This window comes from Capsicum annuum, chromosome 7, assembly GCF_002878395.1.
Source record: "Capsicum annuum cultivar UCD-10X-F1 chromosome 7, UCD10Xv1.1, whole genome shotgun sequence".
Taxonomy (NCBI): domain Eukaryota; kingdom Viridiplantae; phylum Streptophyta; class Magnoliopsida; order Solanales; family Solanaceae; genus Capsicum; species Capsicum annuum.
The window spans coordinates 5,903,580-5,915,574 of record NC_061117.1 but is presented as its reverse complement, the minus strand read 5'-3'; the positions used below and the strand labels follow the sequence as shown (position 1 = coordinate 5,915,574).

The window sequence follows — 11,995 nt, the reverse complement described above, 5'->3', positions numbered from 1 at the left end:
AATTAATCAAATTGGTAAATGGACATATCATTAACCCATTCAAATTTAAATTGATCAGATAGGCCAGATTTTATAAACTAAATTTGTCATTTCTGATAAAAAGTATCACCTAAAACATCAATAACATACTTAATATAATCTATAAATTAAGATTTGAAAAGAATAAAATATATACAGATTTTATCAATACCTCATAAAAATACAGGTGTTTCAAAATACCGTCGGCTCAACACACAAAAAAAAAAAGTTGAAATAAAAATAAAAGAAAATTTGACTTTATTTTGGGATCTCAAAAGCTAGTAGTAACATCTAAAACACACTATAGTCAAAATGGTATTTAATTGCACATGTTATTGGCTAATACTTTACTAGACAATAAAATTTAATAGGGAGACTTCATGACATGACATTGTTCCTTATTTTAAAGAAAAGAAACCAAATATGGCCAACTTATAGGTTCTTTTAATTTACATGATATTTAAGATTCACTCATCTGATTAATTTAAATTCAAGTTATGTGAGATTTATTTAAAAGTAAAGTATTTCTATGAAAAAAAAAAAACCTCTATTTCATTTATTTCATCACTTATCGTGACTTTTATATAATTTAAGTGAAGACAAATAGGTGTTTGGTAAATGTTATTGTATTTACTTATTTTTCTTTCAAAATTTAAATAATTTACTCAATTTGGTCCTATTGCCATTACTGAAAATAGAACTACCAAAAATTTTTTATTGGGGGGTTTCTATTCGGTGTTCAGTGTCCGTATTTGAGTCCAGACTAATCCGGATCGCGCATTGTAGGGCCCATTAAGGTGGTAACGTTCCCAACAGAGTTTTACCATACCCAGGGCTGAACCCTCGACCTCTTATTAAGAGTGAAACAACTCCATCTACTGCACCACAACCCATGTTGGTGAACTATCAAAAGTTTAAACTTATATTAGATACTATTTTACTATTTTAAAATTTTGAAATATACTGTTAACATCTTCATATTAGTAAATGAAATATTTACAACATCATCCAAAAGATTACATTAAAGCAAAAGAACCAACATCTGATTAAATTCATTTAATTCGCTCTAATAATAATATAGGCAATAATATTACAACTTGAAGTCAAACACGTTATGTTTTCAATAATAATACAATATAAATAAAAAATATGAAAAAATATAGATGTTTTAATACAATTGATTTTAGACCACTAATTTTATTGAGTTACTCTTAAATGTATGTTTAAATTGCTACTTTGACTAATTTTTCAGAAAATCTCCATAATTTTGTGTGGGTGATGGAGGGTGTGGGTATGAGTGAAGGAACAATTAGAAATTCAGATATGAAAAATAAAATTTCATTAATTTATTTATATAACGAAGTGATTAAAGTCCTAAAAACAGAAAAGATATACAATATATCCTGTATTTGTTATACTAAATTTTTCATTAAAAATATTCAACATTTATTGAAAAGTTAGTGAATGCTCCCTCAAAAAAACAAAAAAATTCAAACAATAATTATGTTTCAACTTTGTTAAAAAAAGATAAAAATATAGAGTACGAATTTTACTAATTACTTCTAAATTTCTTCTAAGACAACAAATTTTATTATAATACACCAAATGTTTAGAAAGTTATAATCATACTTATATATTCCTCTCAAATGTGTGTTTTTTTTTAAAATAAATAAGTTTTACGTTTTGATTCTAAAGGTATGAGAAATGCAAGTAAATATTTATCTAGTCACTATTGTTTGTCGGGAGATATTTAAATAAATAACAAGATGATCTGTAAATTATTTAAGGATTCTAAATCAAATTATTTAGAGACAAAGTCAATTAAAATTTGATATATAAATCAATTACACTTGTACATATATACGAAGTAACATTTTTTATTTTGAAGTTTAAATTTTGTGCACTATTGATGTAATCCTTAGATCTTTAAAAATATTTTAAAGTATTTTTTTGAAATAAGTGAGATTTTGTAATCTTAAAATTACAATAGATAATTTAACTTGATAGTATATGAATATAGTTTAAACTCTTTGACTAATAGACTAACTAATCATTTCATAAAATGAGGCATTTCAAGAATAGAAATAAAAGGACATTCGATACATAAAGTATTCTGTATTAGCAGAGTTTGATGAAACATTAAAAATGGTTAAAATTAATATATATATATATATATATATATATATATATATATATATATAAAGGGGAATGTTAACTAATCCTACGTGACATACTTGAGAGGCCTCTAATGCTATTAATCTTCTTCTTTTTTTTGGTTTTTTTGATTATTTTTATCATGTTTTTTTCATTTATATGCTCTATAAAATGCCTCCAAAAGACACACAATAAATTCTCTTTAATTTGACTAACTTTCTTAAACATCACATAATTATAAATTTGTTATTATCTCTTCACCTTTCCGTCTCTTTTCATATTCCCATAAATTTTTTATTTTTTAAAAAATAATTTCTCATTTATTTAAAAAATAATCAATCAACCAGTATATATATATATTGTATTTTTTTTTTGATATATTTTTAATATTTTTTGAGGATTTTTAAATATAGCTTATTTACTAGATCACATATGCATCATATAATATGTCAGGCCTTAAAGATTTGAATTTATTGTGAGTAAACTAATGAAATCCAAAAGCCACAACAATTAAGTAGGGAATTTTTATCATCACTATGAAGCCATATTCATCATCCTCAGCGCATTTGCTAGAAATAATGGCGATATCCTATGAGAATCTTCTTGGTAATCGAAAGCAACCGATAAAGAAGAATGCTTTCGTAAATATCAAGACAAAATCTACAACATGCAATGAACAAACAAAAAAGATGGATAAAGAAGGTGTGTTTTTCTACATGGAACGAGAAATTGATCTTTGATATGCCTATACATGCACGTCATCTAACGATGAGGGTTCAATGCAAAACTTCTTCGGGGAACGAAACTGTTGGAATCGCAAAGGTTCCAACATTTAATTTTATTGGAGGATTTTTGTCATAGAATTATTTGGATTTTTTGAGTTATAGGCTCAGGAATAAAAAGGGCGAGAAAAATGGGATAATCAATTTTTTTGTTATGGTTAAGAATGCGCACCGTCGTCTGAAAGTATAGGTGCCGCCGCTTATTTGCGGCAGTGGAAGACAGTGTCGGTGGATATGATAAGTAGTTATAACTATTATTGTGTGGTTGTTACGGATATGCCTGTTTATCCTGCGAGTTTACCAGAGCATTAGTAATTTAATGGGGAATAAATTTTAGTTTTTTCCTCTTTTAGTACTATTTGTTTTAATTGATTAATTTTTTTAAAAAATAATTGAATATGTATAGACATATTTTGGTTGAATATGATTACTAAGAAAGGTGCAATTTTAATTTTTTTTTAAATTGAGATAAAAATATGTTGCTTTTATCAAAAGCAAGATGCATTGTATTGTCTATTAGTTAAATGATTAAATTTTGTATCGACATATTTTGGAAGAATATGATTACGAAGAAAGGTACATTTTTTAAAAAATTGAATTAAAGATATATTAATTTTATCGAAAGAAATATACATTGAGTTTATTAGTTCCTTGATTACGAATAATTATGTCATATATAAGTTAACATGAATCTCTCTCTCTATATATATAAAGGAGGATTATACTTTTGCTGACGTAACGCTCTCTAAAGCCTAGAGTCATATTTATCTTTTTTGTGATTTTTTTGGTTTTTTTCTTAATTTTATAAAGCTGAAACATTCACTATAAAATTTTATAGAATATTAAAGATAGTCACTTAATTAATTTATTATCAATGCTATTAATTGAATCAATTGCACAATTCATCCAAACAATTCAAGATTTAATTTATTCTATTTATTAAATTTCATTAAATATGTTAATAACCACAATAATTTATTATGTATAAGTTACTAAATTAATATATAATTATTATATATATTAATGGAAAATTGAAAGGTATAATTATTCATTTAAATTGCATCACTCAATTCATTTTAGTTTGTGCTTATTTGTGGAATATTCTGCATTATTTTTATTGCCTTATGTCCTGCGTGCACGGTAGGGTAAACAATATTTAGCTAAAAGTAAAATGTAGGATTTTCAATAATATTTTTTAATATTTAAAATTTTTTTAATATTTAATGTATTTATAGGGAGTAACTACTCATAACTTGTACTTTTTAAACTTTTACTTTCAATAACATTTGTAACTCCCATAAATTTTATGTTTATAACACCCAAACTTCAATTTGAAAGTCTTATGGCTTTCCGCTATTTTTCTATATAAATTCATATTTTGTTTCATGAAGACTTTCGTTCTTTCTCTTCTCTATCTTCACCTTGTGAATTATAATATGTAAGACGAAAGGAGTATTGAAAGGCGAAAAATATTTCATTCTCAACCTTTTCTATTCATTTTTATGTGCTTTTTTAATTTTAGCATTTTTTATAAGTATTTTTATTCTTCTGGAAAATAAGTATAACTAAAAAAATCTTCACGACATGAAGTAATCTTGATAGTAGATATTTTAAATGTGTTGTTTCTGTGTAATTGATCAAAAAGTCAACTTACAATAGACACTAAATTAATAATCAATTGCTTATAACATTTGTTAAATTTCACGATATAATGATTTTTGATTGTTGAAACAATCTATTTTTCTTTGTTTAAGTGCTAATGTAACTATGTTGTATAGTTTCGATTTTTTGACTCTTTCTAATATAGTTACATTAAAGCTATTTGAATTCTTTATAACTTCTACTTTTAAATATTATTCATAATTATTGTTTGTTTCATTTTCAAAATTTCTTAAAATATTTATTTATAATATATAAACGAATGTAATAATAAAAACATGACATAGAAATTTTAAAACTTTTTAAAAGAAATTGATATTCGTACGGAAGATAAGTACTCAAACAAAAGATAATGAAAGTTAAAATAAAAAACAATATTTTAAATTTAATACAGTAAATTATTGTTTTAAAATATAACCTCTTATTCTATTTACTTCAACACTCATACACCCTAATTGTTTTTACTTTTTTTTTTCTATTTCCACCCAGGGTTCAAATTCGAAATCATTGATTAAGGGCAAAGTAGTCTCATCACTACACCACAATTCATATTGGGCTCGAATTCAAGACCTCTAATTAAGGGCATAGTAGTCTCACCACTACACCACAATTCATGTTTTTTTTTTTTTAATTCAACTATGTACATATAAAAGGCTTACTTCAAAAGATGTAAAGTATTTCAATTGTATAAATTGAGAAAAAAACGAAAGACCATATCATTATTTCGGATAAAAATATAAATCTATATTATTTTTTCTGATCTAAGTATAAATATTACCTACTATTTCATTAAAATGAGAAACTAACAGTTTATAAAATTAATATTTTTATATATAATTAGTAAAATCTATTAATTTTTTTTAATTAACCGCGCAAAGCACGGATAATTTCACTAGTTACTTAATAAAAACGAGCCCATTTTAAGAAAGTTCAAAATTACTTAATAAAAATGGAGGCATTAAATGATTTCTATAAATGAAAAAATACCTAAGACTAAGAGAATATCATTAGCATTTATATCTTGAATAATTAACCAAAAGATTCTTCATTAATTGTTCATTCTACTTCTCCACTATGTCCTTCAAATAAGAAAGTATAAAAAAAATTAACGTTTTATTTGACACTTAAAATGAAAACTCTGACAATTAAAAGTAAACAGAAAAAATACTTATCTTAGATATTTTAAGAATTGTATAAAAAACTGAACAACTAATGTGGAATGAAATAGAATAAGGGGTAAAAAAAGGCTAACGTTTTGTTTGACATTTAAAATGGAAACTCTGACAATTAAAAAATGAACAGAAAAAATACTTATCTCATTCACGATAACTTAAAATCGTATAAAAAAAAAGAACAATTAATATAAAACGAAATGGAACAAGGGAGTACAAAAAGTTTAAACCACTATTATTCACTTCCATATAGATATACTCCATATCTTTTTTAAGCACTATTTTATTAACAACCAATGGTAGATCAAGATGGGGTGTAGAGAGTAGGGGAGTGGGGTGGTGGTTGCATATAGCATATAGGGGAAAAAAAAAGCAAAAAGACAAACATAAGGAAAAAAAGAAGAAAAAGTTATAGTTGTGATGACTTGAAAATTAGTATTTTTCTTTTCTATGATTTGTTGTATTGTTGGGTTGAAAACAATCAGTCTGTTCTGGCTATAAACCATCATTGTCCACATGTACATGTGACTTTCTTTTACTTACTAGTACAAAAACCAATTTAAAGTGTCAATCTTTGATCTTTTTTCAGTACTTTTAGATTCAAGAAAGTTACTTATCTTGTGTGTTTGGATTTATTGAGGCAATTTGGATTTGTGGGTTTTTGAGAAAAATCAAGAAAGCTACTTTTTTTGTGTGTGTTTTTGGATTTTGTTGAGGAGTTTGGGGTTGTGGGGTTTTGAGAAAAATTCAAGAAAGCTACTTTTTTTGTGTGTGTGTTTGGATTTATTGAGGTGTTTTGGGTTGTGGGGTTTTGAGAAAAATTCAAGAATGTGGTGTTTTTTGTGTGTTTGGATTTATTGAGGAGTTTAAGGTTGTGGGGTTTTGAGAAAAAATCAAGAAAGTTACTTTTTTTTGTGTGTTTTTGGATTTATTAAGGAGTTTGGATTTGTGGGGTTTTGAGAAATATTCAAGACAGTGGTGTTTTATGTGTGTTTGGATTGATTAAGGGGAATTTGGATTTGTGGGATTTTGAGAAAGATTCAAGAAAGTGGAGTTTTTTGTGTGTTTGGATTTATTAAGGGGAGTTTGGATTTGTGGGATTTTGAGAAAGATTCAAGAAAGTTAGTTTTGTTGTGTGTTTGGAGTTATTAAGGCAATTTGGGGTTTTATGTAGTTTTGAGAAAGATTCAAGAAAGTGATTTGTTTTTTGTATGTTTGTTTTGTGGTAAAGTTTTGAACTTTTTTTGATTTTGGTGTGGAAAATCTTTTTTTTTTGTGGGGTTCAAGAAAATGACTGTGGAAGAGATTAGAGGGAATATGGGAGGTGGTGATAATTTCCCAATTGGTATGAGAGTTCTTGCTGTTGATGATAACCCTATTTGTTTGAAGCTTTTGGATAGTTTGCTCAGAAAATGCCAGTATCAAGGTATGCTTCATGCTTATGAAGTTCTTTGTTTTTGGTTTATTATGATTTTGTTATCTGAGAAAAAATAAAGAAAACTATTTGGCTGTTTATAACTTATGGTCATGTACAGTTTGTTGACTTCAAGTTTGCTTCTTTATTTTGTTGTGTCATGTATGGTTCATGTTTCTATTTGATTTGACCATTTCCTTTCAACAATCAATGAATAGAACTACAAGGGTAGTTGGATTTGGAGTTGTTTTGATTTACTTTTTTTGCTTTTGCTTTTGGATTTGTATTTTGTACATTATTCAATTCCCAAGAACATATAGATTTGTTAAATCTTAGCCCTGAAAACAAATTTGTTGGAAGATTTTGAATCATTTGCTATCTGTCTATCTCTCATTTTAGGATTTTCTTGAGATCTTTCTAGTTTTCTGAATCTTTTGTCATTTCCTCAAGATTTTTCGATAAATTGAATTGTTGTTCTGAAGAAGATTTTGTTGATTTTGGACAGTAACTACCACAAGTCAGGCAAGGATGGCATTGAAGATGTTGAGGGAGAACAAAGATAGATTTGATTTGGTAATCAGTGATGTTCACATGCCTGACATGGATGGCTTTAAACTTCTTGAACTTGTTGGTCTTGAGATGGATCTTCCAGTCATAAGTAAGTAGAATATCGTCGGTTATTTTATTTATATAGGATCTATTATTTTCTTTTCATTTTCAACTTTTTGCGATCTATGGATATTGTGGGATGAAGTGGATCCGTCCACTTTTGACTAGAGGTCTCGGTTCGAACACGGAGCGAATTTGGATTAGTTGGGCTAGTAGGTTTTGGATATGATACGGTTAAGCCAACATAAAGGAACTTTTTGCTTCCTTGTGATTCTATATTTCTGGATTCGAGTAATTAATTGCATTTTGTTTCACTTGTAAAAGAGGATCTTTAGGGTAATGTTTGGATTAAGCACTTGAGATTCTCTTAATTAGTCGATGTTTGAACTTTTCTTTTTGGGTCCAGTGTTGTCTGCAAACAGCGATACCAGGCTTGTAATGAAGGGAATCAGTCATGGTGCTTGTGACTATCTGGTGAAACCTGTGCGGATCGAGGAGTTGAGGAATATATGGCAACATGTGATCAGAAGAAAGAAGGTTGAGCCTAAGACCCAGAGCAAGTCTAATAATCATGTCAAATCTAATCATGAAAGTGGAGAAAGTGGTCGAGGGCAATCACCAACCGGTAATGCAGATCATAATGGAAAATGTAACAAGAAAAGGAAGGATGAAGAAGATGAGAATGATGAAAACGGAAATGACAATGAAGATCCAACAACTCAAAAGAGAGCTCGTGTCGTTTGGTCCATAGAGCTTCACAGGAAGTTTGTTGCAGCTGTCGGTCAGTTGGGCATCGAAAGTGAGTTCTTTAGCATTAGTAAGTTTTTCTCCGTCTATGCTGCTTATGAAGGTTCCCGTATTAAATGGCTATTTCTGTCCTATCTCTGATGCAGAAGCTGTCCCAAAGAGGATTCTTGACCTGATGAATGTTGACAGGCTTACGAGGGAAAATGTGGCAAGCCATCTCCAGGCACTAGTCTTAGCTCCTTCTTTGTTATTTCATTTGTTCTATTTGATCATTACACAAAAGTAATAATGCAGTAGTTGCGGAATCCAAAGCAGCTATGTTAATCTGGTTTTCTTTTCTGTGCTACAGAAGTATAGGCTTTACTTGAAAAGGATCAATTCAGTACAAACTCAACAAGCCAACATGGTTGCTGCATTAGGGGGGAGGGACTATGTGCGAATGGGCTCACTGGATGGGCTTGGAGATTTTCGAACATTGGGTGGATCAGGACGATATACTCATGCGGCCTTGTCATCGTACAGTTCAGGGGGCATGCTTGGCAGATTGAATAGTGCTGCTGGTCTAACCATTCGCAACCTGACAGCATCTCAACTGCTCCAACCTAGTCATGGTCAAAATTTGAGCAATCCCGTTAATGCTTTCACAAAGATGGAACCAAACATTCCACCTGCTAGCCAGAATGCTAGTATATTTCAAGGCATTCCTGCATCATTGGAGCTTGATCAATTGCAGAAGACTAAGTCCACGTCGCATATTCCTTTGGACGAGTCGAGGCTGCTTACATCTGATGTGCTCGGTTGCTCGAGTAACTCCTTATCCAATGTTCCAAATAATCCAATGTTGCTTCAAGGGAATCCCCTGCAGCCACTGACTGGGGGAGGATTTGGAAATCAGCACTCTCCAAACATGACTCCGTTTAGCTCAGATTCGTTCAATACCGGTGTTAATGGTTCTTCTAACTTTCTGGAACATGGGCAAAATTCCGTTCAGTTATCGAAGTTCCAGTCGAGTTCTTTCCCATTGACTCAATCCTTCATTAGCAGCCATTTGCCTCAAGATAGTTCAACGGAAACGACGACTCATTTACAGAACAGCCCTCTTGATTTTACTTTCCCCAACTCAGTCTCTCCTCCGTTTGAAGATTCAAGGGGAGAAATCCAATACCGTCAAAATATGACTGGTGCTGTTCAGAGTATGAATCAAATACCGTCTCAATCATGGGTCGACAATAAACAACTTTATTCCCACAACTCAAATAATACTCCCGGCAATAACTTCAGCTCTCAGGTTCCCAACAATGGTAGCATGGCTTCTTTAAGCCACAATATGAACCAAAGCAACGAGAACTTCAGCAGAAGGACAGACATGTCATTGATTGGTAGATCGAATGGAGGTTCTTCAACACTTGTGCAGCACAACGAGCATGAAAAGTTGACCCCAGGTTCAAGGACAAGGTCAAATGAAGAATACCTCTTGGAGCCAACAAAGCAAGGCGTTCTTGGTTTTAGTCCACAAGGATATGACTCCCTGGATGATCTAATGACTGCCATGAAACGGGTATGATAATCACCTTTTCTAATCTTGAAACTTCCAAAGTAATTTTTTTCCTCGGCACAAACACTTGTTCAATGTAAGATGATTTGATTAAGAGATGAAACTGATTTACTAGTTCATTAGTTAAATTTATAGCTGGAATACGATATATACACACACATTCGCCCAAAATTGAAAAGAACTAAGAGATTTTGCATCATGAAAAAATCTGCTGAGGGTGTGATGATATATTTTTGCTTCCTCAACAATAACAACCAATGCCACAAAAGCAGGCCGAGTGAAATGGCTCTGTTGGCTATCTCTTCCTATAGCTTCTCACAATTAAACACTGTTTCCCCCTGGGGTTCATCTGGCTGTAAATCTGATGTTAATGAGGTGCATACTTACATCGACCTCTACACGTATATAAAACTATAGTCAATGTCTATTGTGTTCTTCTACTTCTGAGTTCGTTGCTTATTTCGCCTCTTTTCTAGTTGAGTTAACTCTATTTCAAAAACGCTAAGACTTCTCATCTACGTTTGCTCGTGCTCGTGCCCCTAAAAGTTCTTGAATTTCTTTCCACAACTCTTATTTGTTTGTATACCATCAGATCAAATTCCAGTTTCTGAGATTCTCCATCATCCTATCACCGCTTGTCTTTCTTTATCTAGGGTCACTAAGCATCAAAATCTTTCACTCATCAAGTTCTAGTGTGATCTGCCACTGTTAAGTTTCCGCACTTTGTTCCCTTTGCTATGATGATTGCATCTTGGAAATCTCAGTTAAATCTGTGTAAAGATCCTTGATTTTATTTCATTGCAAACATAACCAAGAAAACAAAAGGGAATTTTTTTGAAACTTTTTGTGCTCTTCCCACTGCATGACATAAAGGTAAGCGAGTTCTGGTGCATCATAAAGGATTTTGCCGTATGCGATTGAATGCCATGACTCTTATTTGTATACCATCAGATCCTAGTTTTCGATTTACAACATCTGTCCAATCACCACTAATCTTAGGTTATCACGGGTCACTAGGCATCGAAATTCAAAAAGATTCTCTTTTTTAATTTTGCTCGTCAGGTTCTTGTTTGCCTTCTTTCATTTCATTCATTACCAAGAAGACAGCAACATACCCAGTGTTCTCCCACAAAATGGGGTCTAGGGTGGGTAAAGTATACACAGTACGTACCACTACCTCAGATGAAGTAGAGAGACTGTTTCCGATGGACCCCCGGTCTCATGACTTTCATTACCAAGAAAGCGATTGATCTATCTTAACACTGCATGACACAACGGTTACGTGCTGGTGCATTATATAATTTTTTTGCCTTGTACAATGTAGGAGCAAGATGGAGGCATGTTAGCTGAAGGAACAATATGGATTTGATAATTAATTGACTATGAAGTTTTCTGTTAGCTGTCAGCAAGAAGAAGAGGATCTAGCTAGGTTGCAGCAATACTAATTTTCTCCTTTAGGAGTTATAGTGTCAATATTTAGTATTTTCGCAGGCTTTTATCGCGCTTTCTGTTTCGTTATTTTCTCCTGGAAATGATGTGTTGTTATTGACAGTGCCATTTCTAAAGCAAATTGCTTGCTGCTTCTTAGCTCGTTTGCTTCGCGACGACTTCTCCAAGATCAAAGCTCTATTCTTGTTATCATTTTTTCTTTGAGTAAAGCATCTAGTACCCTTGAACTATGATCAAATTTGATACGACACACTCCAACTTCACGGGGGCGCTATTACTCCCTGAACTAAACTTTAGTGAGTTTTTGCCAACCTTTCTAGCCGACGTGAATTTCATTTTATGCAATGAAGGTGCCACGTCAGCACAAAAGTTGGAGCGTGTCGTAGCAACCTTGACCGTAGTTCGGGTGTTCTGGATGCTTATCTCATCTTTTTCT

General features: G+C 31.2%; 1 protein-coding gene and 1 pseudogene across 1 annotated transcript; both read left to right on the top strand.

Annotated features, from left to right (window-relative positions):
• Window positions 1-2,708: 2,708 nt before the first annotated feature.
• Window positions 2,709-3,405, top strand: LOC107877031 (annotated as a pseudogene).
• A 2,596-nt stretch (window positions 3,406-6,001) lies between these two features.
• On the top strand, window positions 6,002-11,697 carry LOC107877654 (two-component response regulator ARR12). Its single transcript, XM_016724341.2, has 6 exons — window positions 6,002-7,211; window positions 7,705-7,857; window positions 8,215-8,607; window positions 8,702-8,778; window positions 8,905-10,113; window positions 11,435-11,697. The coding sequence occupies exons 1-6, from the start codon at window positions 7,076-7,078 to the stop codon at window positions 11,477-11,479; spliced, it is 2,013 nt and encodes a 670-aa protein (XP_016579827.2). The 5' UTR covers window positions 6,002-7,075; the 3' UTR covers window positions 11,480-11,697.
• Window positions 11,698-11,995: the final 298 nt, after the last annotated feature.

Excerpts from the sequence above, each read along its gene's own strand:
- LOC107877654 (XM_016724341.2), top strand. The coding sequence starts at position 7,076 with ATGACTGTGGAAGAGATTAGAGGGAATATGGGAGGTGGTGATAATTTC. Across the intron at positions 7,212-7,704 it reads CAGAAAATGCCAGTATCAAG|TAACTACCACAAGTCAGGCA; the intron begins GTATGCTTCATG and ends GATTTTGGACAG. Across the intron at positions 7,858-8,214 it reads GATGGATCTTCCAGTCATAA|TGTTGTCTGCAAACAGCGAT; the intron begins GTAAGTAGAATA and ends TTTTGGGTCCAG.